Source organism: Ursus maritimus, unplaced genomic scaffold (genome assembly GCF_017311325.1).
Source record: "Ursus maritimus isolate PB19 unplaced genomic scaffold, ASM1731132v1 scaffold_24, whole genome shotgun sequence".
Taxonomy (NCBI): Eukaryota; Metazoa; Chordata; class Mammalia; order Carnivora; family Ursidae; genus Ursus; species Ursus maritimus.
This window is the reverse complement of record NW_024424897.1, coordinates 13675605-13695159: the sequence shown is the minus strand read 5'-3', so window position 1 is coordinate 13695159 and position 19555 is coordinate 13675605. Positions and strand designations below refer to the sequence as shown.

General features: G+C 46.1%; 1 protein-coding gene across 3 annotated transcripts in view; it reads right to left on the bottom strand.

Moving 5' to 3' along the window:
* The window catches only part of PITPNC1 (phosphatidylinositol transfer protein cytoplasmic 1), a 240802-nt gene that overhangs the window by 90558 nt on the left and 130689 nt on the right, over positions 1 to 19555 (bottom strand). For all 3 annotated transcript variants that reach the window (XM_040640376.1, XM_040640377.1, XM_008693642.2), the window contains one exon: positions 19526 to 19533. In XM_040640376.1, coding sequence (XP_040496310.1) covers positions 19526 to 19533 — 8 coding nt within the window. The remainder of the gene's footprint in view (positions 1 to 19525; positions 19534 to 19555) is intronic.

Below are 19555 nucleotides of genomic sequence, written 5' to 3'. Positions count from 1 at the left end.
GAGGTTTCTCATTCTTCCTGGCTGGCTTCATATTGTGCCTCACAACTGAGGTTACCCTAAATCCCTTCGCTTCTCGAGACCCCCTGGGCTTCCTTCTTCCTCCCCTGCAGCGGTTAACTTTGACTCATAGTTTCGTAAGACCATGTGATAGAAACACCCAGAACTTCCCTCTCCTTCATTGCAGATCCGCTTATTTCTTTATGCTGCTTCTTATTCTTTGTGAATCAAAGAAAGACGTTGTTTTACGAGAACTGAGACACAGGGGGCAGCAGACCAGGGCTCAAATCGGAGAGGTATGGACTTGAGCAAATTATTTTGCATTCCCAGCCCCAGTTTCCTGGCAATAGAACGGGGACCACGCTTCTCTACTCTATAGGAGCGTTGAGAAGATCAGTAAGATCACTGGGGTCAACCCCAGCACGGTGCCTGGCACATAGCGGATGCACAGCTTAATGTATTTGTAAGTCTCTTCTCTGGAAACCTGTTTCATTAATTATTTGCATTTTCTCCTGGCTTCCTTCCTGCAGCCTAAAAAATATCATGAAAAGTGTCATATTCCTAAAAAACAAGCATCAAGTTCCTTCAGTGATATTCCTTCCTTCATCTACAATTAATCGCATTTCTCCTTGTGTCCATAGTCTAACTCTATTAAAAGAGTAGCCTGTGGGATGCCTGGGTGACTCAGCGGGTTAAGTGTCTGCCTTCGACTCAGGTCATGATCCCGGGGTCCTGGGATCGAGCCCCGTGTCGGGCTCCTTGCTCAGCAGGGAGTCTGCTTCTCCCTCAGCCTGCTGCTCCCCCTGCTTGTGCTCTCTCTCTCACTGTTAAATAAATAAATAAATAAATAAATAAATAAATAAATAAATAAATAAATAAATAAATAAAGAGTAGCCCATGCTTGCTGTCTGTACTTTTTCACCTCCCGCTTTTCTCAACCAGAGCAATAGGGTATGGAGATGACCGAGTGCCAAAGAATTGTCAACCCAGCATCGCTTCCCTGTCCACACCCTGAGGGAACTCTCTGCAGTGTTCAGTGTAAGCCAAGAACTCCGACTTCCTGAAAAGCAGTTCCTTCTCCACCTTCCCTTCCTTCCTCTACCCCTTCAACGGAGGGGTCCCCTAGGTTCTGCCCTCTGCCCTATTTTCTTGCTCTGAACCCTCTCCCCTGGTGATCTCACCTGCCCCTCACTTTTCTGCAACCATGTTCTAGCTGACATCTCTAACCCCACCTGCTCTTCTCACATCTCCAGTGGCCCACCAGCCATCCCCAACAAGGGTCCTACAGGCATCCAAACCGAAAGGTCCATACTGAACTCAAATGTTCTCCTGCCCCGTTCGAGCTTCTGAGGACTGCCATAACGAATTGCTATGAGCGGTGCGGCTGAACACTCACGGTCCTGGAGGACAGAAGTCTAAAATCAAGGTGCTGACAGTGTTGTGCTCCCTCTGAAGGGTCCAGGGAGAACCTGTCCCTGCCTCTTCCAGCTTCTGGTGGCCCCAGGTGTTCCCCAGGAGGGTTGCATCCCTCCAAGCTCTTCCTGTGTCTTCATATCACCTTCTTTTCCCTAGGTGTCCTCTTTTTATATGACACCAGTAACTGGATTTAGGCCCACCCTATACCTAGTTACGATTTCATCTCGCGTCTCAAGGTCTGTAACTAATTACATCTTTGAAGACCCTATTTCCAAAAAGGTCACATTCTAAAGTTCCAGTGGACATGAATTTTGAGGGGACACTATTCAAAACACTACACTCACCCATCACATCCAATGAATGCCCAAATCCTGCTGGCTCATCTTCCCTCCTTAAAGGTAAGACCTAGAGTCCTCTGTTATCTGTCCCTAACTTTCTTAATGGCTCTGCCCTATATTCCTTCCGTAGTCAGTCCCAGAAGACCACTCGCCATTCCCTGGAACACGTCTGACTGCCATGTTTTTTTTTTCTGCCCACAGTTCTCTCAGCCTGAAGTCTCCTTCCTAAATCTTATCCACAGACCATCTCAAATCCCAAGTCAGAATGATGATCTCACGTGTGCAGGTAGCATTCTGTTTTTACCATTGTCACACACTTATCTCCTTTCCTATCTCCACGATTAGCTGACTATGTGTCTGGCTCACCAGACAGAAGATAAGCTGCAACATTTCCCTCAGGAGGATTCCTCCCCACTCCCTGCTGTCACTGCCACAGTCACCCAGCCATTCGGGCCTTAAAGCTTCTGTTTCAGCTCTGCTTTCTGTGACTAAGGGCTTTGCTCCAGCTAGGAATACACCATCTCACCTGGTCACTCCAACTATCTCAAAGGGAGCACCCCACCTTCCAACCCTGGACTTTCTCAAAACATGTGGTATCTCCTAAAGATTCTGACACATTTCCATCAAGGAGGGGGATTCCGTATCACTGGAGGACCTGTCAGGAGTGTGGGAGCAGAAAAAAGAATGGGGAACCTTGACATAACCAACTGGAACGTGTCTCTCCTGAAGGGAGACATCAGGAATGTCACCCATTGGCTAAACCTGGAAGGCGGCAAGGGGTTCAGGAGACTCCTATGCTCTCCATGGCATGGTCACTTGGGAGCACTGAACCCTTAAAGTCCCATTTGGCCCATGACGACATGAAGGAAAGACTAAAACACTCACAGCAGACAGAATTCTCAGGTGGGCCCCCCCAAGACTCCCAGCCCTTGGGAGATACACCTTGCCCAATCCCTCCCCCTAAAGTGTGGGCAAGACCTGGGAGAATAATGGGATAGTGGCCCCTTTGATTAGATTACCAAGGTGATCAGATGATGTTACATTATATAAGACTTCTTTTTTGAAGAAGCAGAGATTCTGGCTGCTTGGAAGAAGTAAGCACCCACATGGTGAGACGGCGATGAGGCTAGAGCCAGGGAAGCTTCCAGAAGCTGAGAAAGACCCTTGGAGGCCAACCAACTAGAAAATCGGACTTTAGTCCTACAACAGCAACAAACCGAAACCCGCCAACCAGGGAGCCTGGAAGAGGACCCTGAGCCTCAGATGAGAATGGAGCCCAGCCTATTGAGCCAGGACCTAGCTAACTTGGGCCCAGTAGACACTGAGATAATACAATCGTGTCTGAAGTTGCTAAGTCTACGGAAAATTTGTTACGCAGTGATAGAAAAACTAATAACAACATCTAACCTCAAGAATCCAGGGGCGCCTGGGTGGCACAGCGGTTAAGCCTCTGCCTTCGGCTCAGGGCGTGATCCCGGCGTTCTGGGATCGAGTCCCACATCAGGCTCTTCCGCTATGAGCCTGCTTCTTCCTGTCCCACTCCCCCTGCTTGTGTTCCCTCTCTCACTGGCTGTCTCTATCTCTGTCAAATAAATAAATAAAATCTTTAAAAAAGAAAAAAAGAATCCAACCACTGCTTCCCTTTCACATCACCCGTTTGGCTTTCATCTGCGTAAAAAAAGACTCCCATGGAAGTCTGAATAGGTCTCACGAAAATGGGGGAATCTGTGCTCTTCTATCTTACCAGCTCCAACTCTGACGTCAACGGCTTTGTCAATGACCACTGCTTACGGCCCAGGGTGATGTCTGCCAGCAACCGAGGGCACTAAGCTTGCCACGAGTGGGCATCTGGATGGAGCAGGACCCGCCTAGCCCACAGGAAGCAAGAATACAGTAGAAAGCATACAGGTTTTGGAGTGAAACAGACATCAGTTCAAACCCCAGCTGCTTTTCTCACAAACTGTGTGACTCCGAGGAAATTCCTCAGTGCCTCTGAGCCTTAGTCTTCTCACCCATAAAATGGACATGGTACCAACCACATCACTGTGGGTGAAGATGAAATGATCTAGCGAAGGGCCAGGCAGCGTCTGGAGTAACAGGTACCCAGCCCACTGCACCCCTCCCCACGGAATCCCACAGGCTCTGTGGGAAGGAAAAGGCGGGGGGGGGGGGCAGAGATCCTGCCTGGCACTGGCGCACGGTCACACGGGGAGGCTGTGGACTTGTGGGAGTGGTGGCAACAAGAGGACACCTGACGGGTCCTTCCCAAGACGTGGACGGTGGCCATGCCACAGAGCAGGTGTGCGCTCTCCCAGCCTCACTCTGCCGCCTGCCCCGCTGTGTGGTAGAGGGCATGTCGGATCGTCCAGCTCCATCCTCTCCCTGTCCTCCTTTTCCCTGAAGGCCTGGCTGCTCCTGCTTCTGTGCAGGGGGCCTGCTCCCCTGACCTCTTCCCTGCTTTCTTCGACCCCCCGCCAACTTCAGGCAGGGAAACAGGAACACTACCAGGATCCCTGGGGACTCCCTTCTTTCCTGGATGTAAAAGGCTTTAAGCCCGCTCGTTCACTCAGCCTTTTTACAAAAACCGAGGCTCAGACAAGTTGAGAAACAGCATCAAAAAAACAGTATCTGGGAGCCCCAGAGGTCCCCCGAGATGACCCTGCTTACAGGCGGAAGATTAGGGCAGTGACTCTAGAGCGGCAAGATGAGGCAGGGAGAGAGGCAATAATGTGTCCTAATCCCCTGGAGCCTAGGGGACCTCATGAGTCACGTCAGCCCCTCCCTACTCTCCTTCCTCCCCTGGGCCCATTTGAGATCTGGAATCTTCTTTCTCATGAAAAATCTCTCTCTCTCTCTCTTCTTGCCTAGAAAAGCAGCTTGGCCAGGAGAATCGTAATAGAAATTCACTTTATTACATGCAGGGTTTGTTTGGCCCCTAACCCCCTAAAAATAGTAGCCGTGTCATGGAGAAATCAGAGAAACGAGGCAAAGCACTCCTGTCATCTCCTCTTTGATTTCCTAGCTTAGATCCTCCAGAGCCACAAGAGTCTCACTAGGGCTGCTATCATCTGCTCTGGCTACAACCAGCTTCTTTTGTACCCAGTATCTGTGCATCTTTAATCTGCCTTCCAGCCCCAGTGACGGCCACAGCCACCACAGGGTAGCTGTGAAATCTCTAGCACCCAAAGCCGAATGTGCAGGAGAAGCACAGAAACGTGTGTACTTGTATCTCTGGGAAATGATGAGAGACTCTGCAGCCAGGAAAAAGAAAGCCAGGAAAAACAAGTGAAGTACCGGGCTTCTGCAAGAATAATTTCCAGACCAAGCACTCCCGGGTTCAGTGTCGGGAAAGGAGAGCAGCCGATGCAAAACTGCACGGCAGGGCTGGATTTTCAATTCACTACAGACATGCTTTGGAAAAATGAAAGAGCTATTTTTAGTCCGGTGATTGATTAGGGTTGCTATGGCAATAAAAAACACGAGAAGAAAACTAAAGGTAAGCAAGTCTTAAAGAGAAAGGGACAAGCCCATGGGAATTTCATAGTTTCTGGGTGTGGTGCTGGAAGCCCTTTCTGCAGGCCCCGCCCGTGCATGGGAAGAGGGGACAGTGGCTGCAGAGACCGGGGCTGGGGAGTTGAGTCTGAGGCTCTCCAGGGGCTGCACCTCAGAGGCGTGCAGCGGCAAGACTTCTGGAAGAATGAGCACCGCTCACGGTGAGGAGCACCATTATGGGCATGCCATCCTCCCTCAGCCCCCAGAGCATGATGAAAACCAGAAGCTAAAAGCGTATTGATCCCGACCTACATCAGTTTACAAAGTAAAGTGAAAATCACATTCTCTCTCACAGATTTCTAAAACTTTCTTAATGATGCCTCGTCTGGTGCGCTCGTTAAAAATGGACTCCAGGCCCCTAGACTGATGACTTGCTCTCAGAAAGTCGGTGGAGCCTCCGGAACCCATGCCTGAAGCCAGGACTTGATTGTTCTGTTCTTTCTTTCTTTTTTAAAAGATTTTACTTATTTATTTGAGAGAGAGTGAGAGAGAGCACAAGCAGGGAGGAGGGGCAGAGGGAGAGGGAGAAGGAGAAGCAGGGTCCACACTGAGCAGGGAGCCCGACGAGGGGTCGATCCCAAGACCCTGGGATCATGACCTGAGCCAGAGGCAGACACTTAACCGACTGAGCCACCCAGGTGCCCCTGTTCTTTTCTCTTTTAAATAGCTTTATTCACATCCCAGATTATTTACCATCTTAAGTCTACAGGCCAGTGGTTCTTAGTATATTCACAGAGCTGTGCAACCATTAACACAATCTAATTTTAGAATATTTTCTTAATCCCAAGAAAAAGCCCCATACCCATAAGCAGTCACTCCCCATTCCCACCTCCTCATGACCCTACACCCTAAGCAACCACTAATCTAATTTTCTAACTCTCTGATTTGTCTCTTCTGGACATTTCATATAAATGAAATCATATCATATGTGGTATATTGTGTCTGGATTCTCTGACTTAGCACACTTTTTACAGCAGAGTAGTACTCCATTGTATGGATATACATTTATCCATTCATCAGCTAATGGACATTTGGTTCTACTTTTGGGCTATTACTAGTAATGGTGCCATGGACATTCCTGCCAAGTTTTTGTGTAGACATCCATTTTCATTTCTCTGGGGTATATACCTAGAGTAAGACTGCTGGGTCATATGGTAACGTTACGTTTAACCTCTTGAGGAACTGGCAGGTGGTTTTCCAAACTGACGGCACCATTTTACATTCCCACAAGTACGGTATGAGGATTCTAGGTTTTCCACATCCTTCCCAACATTTATTACTGCCCAGGTGTTTCTTTTTTTCTTTACCTTTTTCTTTTTATTTTTTTAATTAGGCTCCACACCCAGCATGGAGCCCAACATGGGGCTTGAACTCACGATCCTAAGATCAAGACCTGGGCTGAGTTCAAGAGTCAGACGTTTAACTGACAGGGCCACCTGGGTGTTTCTTAACCCAGGGAAGTTTTGGTGTATTTTTGGGTCAAAATGATGATGCAAGGGAACCACAGTCAAAATTCTTCATGTCCAGTCTGAGACAGACATGATGCAACACTGAGGTCATGATGACAACAGTATGGAACCCTTCCAAGTATTATATATATAACAATTCATTCTTAACTCTTAACCCTCACACAACTATAGGAGAGATGTACTATTATTACCCTCATTTTACAGAGAAGAAACAAAGCATGGGAAGCTCACTTACGTCATCAGCCCAAATCACATCACATGTACACGATGGAGCTGAGATTCAGCTCAAGCTGTCTGGCTTGGAAGTTCATGCTCGTGACCCTACATCCTGCAGCCTCTTGAGCATTAGGTAATCACACGAGGGTTTCTAGTGGAGTTGAGGGCTCAGTCACGGGTGATGGTGACAAAGGCACAGGCTTTGCTTCTCAGTGTGTCCTGTGGCCACTGAGAGCAGAGCAAATATGGCTGCGGGCATCAGCCAAATGATAGACGTGCCCTGCTTCAAACGAGCCCGAAGAAGGAAAAAACCAGTTTACTCAAAAGATACACTGGGGAAATAATTATTCATTTAAGAAATTCACAGTGGTATTCCTTTAAATGCCAAAATATCCTAGTACCCTTCAAATACAATCATTTTCAAAAACTGATTTTAAATATGATGGCTTAAGTTAATTCNNNNCTGCTGTGAAATGCATTCAAAACCCTGCTCAGGACTCAAGGAAGGGCATAAGCTCCCAGGTGTAAAAAATATTACGAAATGAAAAAATGTCTGTTACTGCACTGTTGGTCCTATAAGACACAGAAGCAACCCAAAGTCCACCAGTAGAGGGTTGGTTAAGCACATTATGGAGAACGCTAAAGCCATTAAAAAGCAAAATATGGAGTGCTTGGCTGGCTCAGTCAGTAGAGCATGCGACTCTTGATCTCCAGATTGTGAGCTTGAGGCCCGCACTGGGTATAGAGATTACCGAAAAATAAAATCTTAAAGGGGTGCCTGGGTGGCTCAGTCGGTTGAGCATCGGGACTCTTGGTTTTGGCTCAGGTCATGATGTCAGGGTCATGAGATTGAGTCCTGCATAAGGCTCCTCACTCAGCGGGGAATCCGCTAACGATTCTTCCTCCCTCTCAGTCTCCCTCCCCCTGCCCCAGCTTGTGGTCAATCTCTCCAAATAAATTAACTAAATCTTGAAAAATAATAATAAAATAAAATCTTAAAAAAAAAGCAAAGTGTAAAATGGGATGATCCAGTTTTATAAAAAGGAAAGAAAAGCATGTTTAAAAAAGCACATTAGTATATGCACAGAAAACACAGGAATAGACATCAAAATATTCTCATGGAGGACAGCAGTAGATATCATGAGGTCCTTTTGTTTTCCATGATATACAGTTTTATAATGCCTGTATTTTATAATAAACATCTACTTTTTCAGTAAGCAGAAAACAAATTCAAATCCAATAAAAAAGTAAATAAACACATCAAAGAGGTCCCCAAGTAACTGTATGGGATGTAATGGAAGTCACAAGCTATTCTAAAAATTCTCTTAATTTTAGTCCACTTTAACTAAAAGGGGAGCATATTATAAAGAGCATGGTTGAGAAGATGGAGGAGATGAAAGTGTGGGAAGTTTGGGAAATCACTTTTTCAAGTCTCATCCATCACACTTGTTCATAGAGTTCCAGGATGAGGAAGGATCTGAGAGGGGATACGGTTCTCTAGTTCAAACTGCTTTTTAAATGGCACCAGAGTTCTTTCTACAAATAAAGTGTTACATAGAGACATGATGGCTGGTGAGGCATATCCATGGAACCTCCTGGATAGAGACAAGCAAAGTTTGAAAAACCAATGACTGACCTCAATAATTTAACATTTTATTCCTGGTTATCAGCCAGAATCCTTCCATCTCTGAGGACAAACTTTTCAAGGAGGCTTGGAAACAAGAATGTTAAATGGAAGAGCTGAGAAGCTGGCTTGGGGTACATGAAGAATTTATAGGCTTTCCAGAGATCATTTTCTTTTAGCTCTTCTCTGGAACTCAGTGCATTCCTCTCTGGCCATCTTGCTCTGTCTCCATGCACACGTGTCCTCCGCTATCAATGGACATTAACTTGATATAGACTTGACCTTCTCTCTAATGGAATTCCCCTGAAGACATTGATTCTCTGGTACAATATTCTATATTATCATATTAAATGTACTCCAAGGCCATACAGGGTATTTGAGCTTGAGCTGGGATTATTAATAAAAATGAACCTGCAAATGTTTCCAACTTTCACCAACAAGAGACTTACATCCAGAACGTTCCACAGCGCTAGTGCGATCAAGTCTAGAATTTAGGATTTGCTCTTTTCGGACTCTGAGGCTATAGCCTGTGCTATTTGTAAAACAGTAGACTATGGGGGGGGGGGTCAATCTGTACGTAGCGGCAGTTGGGAGACACCTAGATCTTAAAGTACCTTCCAACTTCCTTTATTCTTCATCAGGACATTTTATCCTTCCAATTTGACAGAAATTTATATGGGGGAGAGAGAGAGCGGGGGGAGGGGCAGAGGGAGAAGCAGACTCCTCACTGGGCGCAGAGCCCAGCTCGATCCTGGGACCCAGGAATCATGACCTGAGCTGAAGGGAGACGCTTAACCAACTGAGCTACACAGGCGCCCCCACACACCAATTTCAAGAAGGTCTATGTCCAGGTGTCCCTCCCATCTACTCAGAATCTTAGTCACCAGGCAGAGAAAGATGCATAGGAAGTAAGGCGAGATATTTGGGTTCCATTGGGTTATTGGGTTCCAAGGGCTGTGTATGACTTTATACATAGATACAGGGTGGGTGGCAATGGCAATAGGGTAATTGGGAAAAAAACTGCAAAGATAGTTCCAGAAAAGTGAGAAGAGGAACCCAGGTGGAGGGAAGGAGGAGGAGGGGGGGAGGAGGAGGAAAAGAAGGGAAAGAAGAAGGAGAAGGAGAAGAAGGAGGAGGAGGAGAAAAAGAAGAGGAGGAGGAGAAGAAGAGGAGGCGGCGAAGGAATTACTTTAAAGCAAAGAGAAGGAGAAAGGGATTGCATGTAAATAATAGAGATGAGGATAAATCAGAGTGACTTCCCTAATATATGCTGCATAGGAAGAAAAAGGTGGCCGAGAGCAGTGAGACCTGAAAGAGAAGTGGGGGAGGAGGAGAGGAAGGGAGCCTGTGGAGGTGGAGCCTGGAAACACAGCAGGAAAACATCTGTTTGCATTCCAGCCCACACCAAGGAAATGAATGTCAGCCTCTCCCAGGCTCCCCGGCAGCCTGCGCCCTACACTGAGGCTCTGTTCATTCATTAGTTCATTCATCGCTGGAGCCTCTTCCGTCCTCTGACAAGCTGAGTAACAGCATCTCACAGGAGAAGCAAGGCCAGGATGGAGAGGCAGCGAAGACATGAATGAAAATATGTTTTCTCAATGGGGCAAGGTTTGCCGCTGGTGCCTCTCTGAACATCGAGCAGGAAAACTAAATTCGGGCTCCTGCAGTCTAAAGCTGGACCTGTCAAGGAGAAATAAGGCATCCTCCGATGCCCGTGAATGCTGATAGCTGCACACAATAAAGGGAGGACAGGGATTTAAAGAGACAGGCAGAACGCATCCAATGAAAAAGAATTACACATAAATAGCAGAGATGGGAACGCATCAGAAGGGCTCCCCAAACACATAGGCTGGCATACAGCTGGGTAGGAAACTTACAGATTACAAGCCTTCTCAGTTAAAAACTGTAAGCACCGCCCTTCTGAACCAAACTGGGCAAATTCCTTACCTAAAAATATATTTTAAAAAATACTCACTCTTAAAAATAAGAGCAATGTTAAAATTCTGAACTGAAAAGACAGTTACATCCTTGTGGCTAGCACATAGTTCAGACCATCTCAGTGACGAGAAGATCAAATACATGGGCGCAATTCTGCTTTCATTTGATTTCATCGCTGAAATTTACCATTTCAGCATATTCATAGTTACAGGCAATTTATTGTATTTTTATGCAACGGAATCTGCCCCACAAAATCTGTCCAGTTGGATTATACTTACCTCCCCAACATCAACTGAACACAATTCCATAGGTATTAATGAACCGGAGGAAAGAAAACCGATTTTCAGTGCCACAAGTGCAAAATAGAAAACAAAGAAGAGAGGAAGACTCCATTATACAAGTATTTCTTTTCCTCTGATGGCTACCCTCTGTCAAGTTGCTCAGAGAGGTGTTTAAAAAAAATGCAGACAATTTCCAAATGCTCAAGTTATGGTAGCGAAGCCCATTCTATCTCCTGCCCTCTCTCCCCAAGATGGCTGAATTAATTCTCTTTGAAGTACAAAGAATAGCTTGGGAACAGCTAGAGGAAATGTAAAGGAGATACACCAGCCAGACTCACAGCTCATTGCAGACTCTTGCTTCACAGACACATACAGACTGTGTTGCTGTTCAAGTCCTGCACAAGGACCACGGCACATCCGAGAATAAGCTGCTTTGCAACTGTTCTCCACCCCCCCCACCGCCATATGACCAGTTCATTTCTTAAATGGAAACAAATCTGATGCTTGATCTTACGGTCATCTCGGTAGACTGCTGCCTTTGTTGTGTGGTCTCATAGCACTGACTTTGAAAAGACATTTACAGGTTATTACTGTTGGGAGCCCTTCAAACCACTGGAATTTGAGTAACAGTAATCATTATGCAATGTATTAACCCACTGAAATTTTAGAGCAAACAACATTTCCTGAAATAGAATTGACCCACTAACCTATTTTGTGGGTGCATAATGGCTCTAATCCGGAGAGAAGCTTCTGGCATTCCCCTAAGTTTTAGAAGGCTGTCCTTGCAAAATCTAAGGTCCCAAGGAAAAGTTAAGTGTGGGAAGTGCTGCAGCTCCCTTTTGGAAGATTCACAACATATGGCAGAATTGTAAAGGCTCTGAGAAGTCCTGCAATAACAAAAATCTGTGCAGCTCTGCATGACGCAGTGCTTCCCTGCTTAACTGGCTGTGCACCATTTAATGGTAGGTATAAATGGTTTTAGACTGTCTCCATCTAAATTCTCTTGACCCCTGAAGATTTCTGAACTTGGCCATTCTGATCCTATTTATGACACCAGCCTAATGCCATGACCTCTGTCTCCACTGACTTCAATTATCTGTCTCTGGGAGGGTCCACCTCTGGCCTGTGGCTAATTGCTGCCTTGCTCCTCAGTGCCCCCCAACTGGAAGACTGTTTCTTTGACCTGTCCCTACCAAGTCCCAGTTCACAGGGCCTCATTTCTAAAGGGACACTGCTCTGCCCACCACCTACTGCCCATCACAATTATGTTCTGCCCTGGATCCTCAGTGTTAATTGTGATGTGGAGATAGAAGTTATTTCCTAACTAACTCCCATCCCTACCCGTCTCCAGGACTTCAAAGAAGGAATACTTAGGGACCATCATTCTCTTAGCTTACATAGTAGTTGAGATGGCCAGACTGTCCTCTCATTTCCAAACAAACAAGACCAATCCTAGAGATCTGGTATGAGTGTATTTTCTCTGTACTTGCACCTTTTCCTTGTTACGTAATTCAGTGGTTTCTACTACCCTTGGCTGGGACTTAGTGGAAGGTGGGAGAGGGGGAGCTCAAGAAGGCTTGACAGGCATGGGGGTCATCGGTCTGCACACACAGCACCTGTCAGCTCTTTCAATTATCAGGGACCTGACGAGGCCAAGATTTCAAGTGAAATCCTATCCAGAACCGTCAGTTGCTTTCAGAAATGTACCTCGATCTCCCTGTTGTCACTCCTGGGAAGATGACCCGAGTTCACCCTGGGTGGCTGATGAGACAGTCTCAACTGTGAGCAGGCTTGATTCTTTTCCCTGGCTGGACTGATCCAACCCTGAACGACCCCATCTCTCACTGTGGCTCAGCACCTTTCGAGGTACTCAGACAAGAGTCACCTCCTCCTCCCTGCTCTGTTACAATTTACCTTCTCTACCTCTTTCAGCAAAATAATTACAACACTGGGGAACACCGGATAGGCCACTACTACCTCTGCTCCTTGGGTAACAGCAGCCATTCTACTAACACAAACATGCTTCCCATCTGTCATTGTTCCTTCTGTGGATCCTTATTAAAAGATATTTTGGTGGAGGGGCAGCTGGCTGGCTTGGTCGGTAGAGCATGTGATTCTTGATCTCGGGGTTGTGAGTTCGAACCCCATGCTGGCTGTAGAGATTACTTAAAAAAAGAAGATCTTAAAGAAAATAAGTCAAAAAAAAAAAAAGATATTTTGGTGGAACAGGATGGTCATGGCCCCCAAATATAATGTAGCAACTGTGTATCTAGGTCACTGCTGTCAAATTAACTATAGCTTACATTTTCAAATTCTTACAATTAAGAAAAAACTTTTTTCCCCTTTATGACTCCCAAGGCTGAGCTGATGCTGCTGAGCTATGTTCACAGTCCGGCGTTGCTTTTTTTTAGCTCTAGAAAAACAAAATTAGTGACTTTGGAAGGCAGCCAGTCTCTTCGGGCACCTTCCTTTGTGACTTCACAAACTATAGAAGAACGGCAGGTTTTGAAGAACTGGGAAGATAGTCTGTCCTCTGGAAAACTGTCGTCGTGTGACTCTTTGTTGACTGTGTAATTAAGATTCCCCCCCACCCATAGCCAAGCTAAAGATATTTTTTCCACTTCCTGGGCAAATGGCATCTCCACATAATTCTAACCACACAGTCATACACGGTGATGAAAAAGCTTTTACGTTTTGGTAACTGTGATCATGTTGAAGCCCTAGATGACCCTAAATAGAAAGTTCTCTTGTCTGGGTTTTGTCACAAATGAGGGCAGCATGAGGTCTCAGTAACAGGCTGGACAGTCAGATACAAGTCTGAGGGGATCCTAGGAATAGATGAACACTGCTCTGGGCTAATCCTATGAGAAGAGACAGCTGTCTAGAGTCTTCAGAGCCCCTCTGCCTCCCTGGAGGGTAGGGAGGCCAGGGTGTAGTGACCCCAGTGGAGAGTCAGGCACTGGAGAAGTTTTGCTTTGGGCAAAATTTTGGGCACAGACAGGAAATATGGGCTTGAAATGACATCAAGAAGAGGTATTTAGGATTAAAGGCTTAGAGGACAGAGGGGCCAATGGAAAAGCATTTCAAATGGGGGGGGATGAAGACAATTGAAAGCATCTGTCACAAATCCAGAGAGCAGACCCTGTAGTCAGAGAGAAGAGTGGGCTCTTCCGCCCAAGCTGTCTTGGGCAGAGAGCGTGAGAACTCGGCCGAGTCCAAGGCAAGGGGAGGGGGTAGCTTCCGAGTGACCACTGCAGGCCTGACAGAGTGCACCTGCAGCCCGAGGGACCAACCCAGACTCCCAGGCACTGGGAAGGCGGAAAGAAAAACTGTGCTATGTTTAGGATGGAAAACCAAAGTGAACTAGCCGGGAACAATGTTGCTTCCCTGTGGAGAATGAAATACAGACCTTGCTTGACATTCAAAGCCACCAGGACTTGACCTCCAAGTGTCCAGGATCCAGCAACAGCACTGGGCCACTGGCCCTGGAGAGAGCACGCTCTGGACTGGACTGCGTCCCTCGCCCCATACGGAGAAGTTGAAGTCCTGAGCCCCCAGTGTGATGGTATTGGAAGGTGGGGCCTTGGGGAGGGGATTCGGTTTGGATGCGGTCATGAGCGTGGGGCCCTCAGGATGGGACGACTGCCCTCATGAGAAGAGATCAGAGGGTTTGCTTTCTGTTTCTCCTAGTTCTATCAGGACACGGCAGGAGGAGGGCTTTCTCCAGGAATCAGAGGATATCCTTGATCTTGGACTTCGCTGCCTCCAGAGCTGTGCGAAGTCAATGTCTGTTGTTTAAGACAACCCATGCATGGTGTTTTTTCCTTTTTAAATTTTTTTAGATTTTCTTTTATTTTTTTAGATTTATTTATTTGACAGAGAGAGAGAGAGCTCGAGCACAAGTAGGGGGAGAGGGGAGGGAGAAGCAGACTTTCCACAGAGCAGGGAGCCCGATGCGGGACTCGATCCCAGGGTTCAGGACCTGAGCCGAAGGCAGACGTTTAACCGACTGAGCCACCCAGGCACACCCCCACGGTGTTTTATTATACAGCCCAAACTAAGACAGAGCAGGTGTCTGCAGGTTCTACTACCCCTACGGTCCTGCTCAAATCCCACCTTCTCCAGGAAATCTTCCCTATTTGCTCCAGGGAGAATTTCTCCTTTCTACGATGCTCTGGGCTTCAACCATAACACTTAGCACAGATCTTCCTGGAAATACTGACAGTTGTGAATTCATCTGCTCTCACCAAATCTTCCCCAACTCCACCCTCTTCAATCCACTTCACTTCCTGAGCCAAACCTACCTGAGGCAGGAAGTACGGACGTTGTTCTGACAGGTCATTTGATTCGCCTTAGTGTTAACATGGCACGTTCACGTCAGGACAAGTTCCTGGGTTATACATTCCTTCTCTTCCTTTCCCTTTGGTCCAGCCATGTGCCCTTGTTCTTATACCCTAATTATTGAACTTGAGTCTCCGAGACCAGTTCTGCCCCCTTGCTACCCCTCCTCCCCTAGGGTTGCCAGAAAAAAACCACAAGAGGAGTAATCCTTCACTAAAAGTCTCTTCTATGCAGTATAGTGAAAACTATTTGCTATCAGTCTGAAAATTCAAGTTTAATAGGACATTCAGCATTTTTACTTGCTAAATCTGGCAACTTTATCACTCCCGAATCTCATGATCAAGTTACCTGTGAAAGATGGCTGTGTCCTGTTCTTACCTGGACACCTTCTTGAGGACTAGAGCCCTGTCCCTGAAGCTCAGGGCCCCCTTCCTGTCACACTGCAATTGCTTGTCTGGCTGGAGTGCCCAGGGCCATTCATTCTGCCTGCTGGTATGCATTTCTGCTGTCAGCCCCACTCTGAGCTCATCTAGCTCCGTTCGCAGGTCTGGTGCCAGCCTGCCCTCTGGGCTGAATGATGGCCTGTCCCATCTTGCCTCCAGAAACCCCTATGCCTTGCTGGTAGCTGCCACCGCAATGTCTAGCTCTTTCCCACAGGACTATGACTCCCCAAAGGGCAGGGGCTATTACTTGAGGCAACCTGCTCCCAGGATGCGTTACATTGTTGGTGCTTAATAAAAGGCAGTTAACCTAAAACTGAAGGATGGTGTTACTTACAGGTTGAATTAGGTGTATGCCCCTCCCCCCGCCCCCCCCCCCGCCGTGTCCAGATATATGTTGAAGTCCTACCTCCAGTTCCTGAGAATGTGATCTAATTTGGAATTAAGGTTGTTGCAGATGGAATTTTTTTTTTTTTAAAGATTTTATTTATTTATTTGACAGAGAGAGAGGCAACGAGAGAGGGAACACAAGCAGGGGGAGTGGGAGAGGGAGAAGCAGGCTTCCGGCTGAGCAGGGAGGCGGTGAGGGGCTTGATCCCAGAACGCTGGGATCATGACCTGAGCCAAAGGCAGACGCTTAACGACTGAGCCACCCAGGTGCCCCTGCAGATGGAATTATTTAAAAATAAAGATGAGGTCATACTGGAATCGGGCAGGTCCTTAATCCGATAGGACTGGTGTCCCCGTAAGAAGAGGAGACACGGCAAGGAAGATGCCATGTGAAGACAGACAGAGATTATAGTGATGCAGTCACCAGCCAAGGAACACCTGGGGCCACCAGGAGCCTGGAAGAGGCAAAGCATTCCTCCCCTTCAGGCTCCAGAGGGGGCCCGGCCCTGCCAACAATGGATTCAGACTTCCAAGCTTCCAGGAGTGTGAGACAATGAGCTCCTGACATTTCATGGCACTTTGTTTCGGCAGCCCTATAACATGACCCCAGGACCGCATTAGGGAGGAACTGACAAAAAAACAAAAACAAGAAAAATAAGGGCCTAGAAGCGATCAAGGAATATCTGGAGCCAAACAGAAGGGGGTGAGCAGGAGACTATACAACCATAGCTAAGTTCCTCACGATCAGTCCCAATGTTTTCTCCAACAGAAATAAAATAACATGTCCCTTTGAAAGTCCGAGCTGTGTGATTAGAACTACAGGAGTCCTGTGGGGTGGAGGCTAGACAGAAGGAAAGGCCACGACCCCTGAGAAATCCTCCATCGCCTGCACAGGAGACCAAGTTCAGGGTAACAGAGGCGGGCCAGAAAGCCTTCCACAGGAGGGCTGCCTTAGGAGCTGCGGCCTGGAGGGGACGGCTTTGTCGGGAGCTATGGTTTTCATTCTGTTGCATTCTGTTTTCAGAACTTCAGTACTATAATACCTATTCTTAAAAAATGAACACAATGTCAAACATTTTTCAGACTCCATTTCTCCGTTAATCACCCCCACATTCCATGGTACCGTCCTTGGCTTATGGGGAATAAGAGCCACCAGTTTTGGGTCAAGTCAAGGTGACCCAATTCTGAGGCTCATCGGGCAAATAACTGCCTTTGCATAGTTGTAGGGACATGAATTCTCTTGTCCCTGTAACTATGGATTACATTTCAAATGAAAACTCCATGTACAAGCTTTCGGAGAAGCAGGAACTGGGGATAACATCAGGAATCAATCAAATCAAATCATATCCTAGACAATTAGTGCCATCCAGTCTCATAACTGGAGCCCAGTCTGCTTTGAAGGACATCAAGATCTCTTCCCATTTACTTGCCCACAGAACTCCCACTGTAATGATGGCATTTCCCAGAGCTGCACAATAAATAATACCAGTGAACACATCCTGAGCATTTACCACGAGCCAAGGACCAGGCTAAGATTTCACGTGGATTACTTAATATAATCCTCATATCACCCTTATGAGATAGTTACTACGTTTCCCCACTTACAGATGATGAAGTAGAGGTTTAAAGGGAAGTAATTTGCACAACTGTTAATAGAAGCAGGATTCAAAAGATATCAGTGTGTTCCTCTTAGAGACTGTGCAATTGCTAGAAGCCGCGGAACTGGGGATAGTGTTGCCTGCCGTGTACAGGCAACATGCTAGCAGTTGTATACATCAGGGGCTGGCAAACTATAGCCTGGGGCCAAATTTGGCCTGTTGCCTGGAGAAACTCCACCAGGCCAGTATCTTTACATATGGTCTGTGGCTGCTTTCGCAGTGACAGAAGTTGGCCCAAAAAGCAGAAAATATTTAGCATATGACCCTTTACAGAAAAAAAGTCTTTTATTTATTTTTTTTTTTGAGTAGGCTCCACACCCAGCATGCAGCCCAGTGTGGGGCTCGAACTCACGACCCTGAGATCAACAGTTGGGACGCTTAACCAACTGAGCTACCCAGGTGCCTCCAGAAAGAGTCTCTTTTAGATCACTGACTCCTTCTACTAATGGCTCTACGAAAGAGGGTTTATTCTAACTTTAAAGATGAAGAAACTGGTTCCGAGAACTTTAGCTGCTTACTTCTGAAATGTAAAATTTGTATTTTGCCATAGAATTGCCTTTTTTTTTTCAAAGTTATGGACATTAAGGAGGAAATGCTATATATATTCCTCTCATCTCATAAAAGAAGACATTTTAGTACCCAAGAATGGGGGGTGTAATTTATTCTCCTTACAGGAAACTTTAAGTGAAATAAATTTAATTTTATGCACAACTTGGAACACTATTCCTATTTTCTTCATTTTGCAAAAGGCAGGTGGGAACATGGTCATGGACTAGCATGAGTTCAAGAACTGGCAACTGGGGGTTCACTTGCTTAAGAACTCTCGGCAGTACGTGGCAGAGCCAGAGCTACAGGAGGACACTCAGGCCTGACTCCAAAGCCAGTGACCCTTCTACTCTGTCACTGAGATGATCTGTCTTTGCCTCAGGCATTCCTCTTGCCATTCAAGAACTCCTTATTGAGCACCCATTGTGTGCAGGGTACCAGACTCATGCCAAGGACACGACGAATCACTTTCCTCCATTTCTCTCTCACCACCTCTCTTTCCTTTGGCTGTTCTGATTAAGACCAAAAACTTGACTCCTGTTACAACTCAGTTAACCATTGTCTTGTTATGACAACTTGACCTGCTGGCCGTTGAGGAAAATGATCCACATGAAAATACCACAATGCAGTGATACTCTAGGGTCTCTTTTTTTAGTGTTAAGTACTAACTCCTCGAGGCCTTTAGGATAGGAAGAAATTAAATGATTTTTATCAAGTCACCAAGACTGTCCAATTCAGAGCTCAGAGGAAAATAATCTCAATGAGGGGTGAATGGCTGGCCCCGTCAATAGAGGAGGCAACTCTTGATCCTGGGGTTGTGAGTTCAAGCCCCACACTGGGTATAGAGATTACTTAAATTTTAAAAAAGTTTTTGTTTTTTTTTTTTTAATCTGAATGAACGTCTTTCTAGTTACAAGGTCCTCTGATAAGTGATCAGGTCACAGCCTATAGGTAGAAGCCCTGTCTTCCAACAGTAGCTACTATCGTCACTTTAATAAAACCATGTTTCTAGAAACTCTTCTACTACTGTGAACTATCACAAGTAGAGCAGTCAAGCTATTTAAAAATACAAGCAAAAGTTAATTATGTAAAGTGACTATCAAGGCATTTTAAATTAACATTCATATTCTTGAACAAATGAGAACATGCCAGTGAGTGCATTATATATAACTATGTAATAGCCTACATTTAAATATTTCTGATTCTGAATTATTCCTCTATTTTTTTTATTACATGGATAAGATGAGAAGTGCCCGGGAAGTTCCAATTACTCCACTGATCTTAAGCTGAATATTTAAAAATGATTAAATGAAACTTACTGTGTATTCTGGTCCCAGATGTTCATTTGG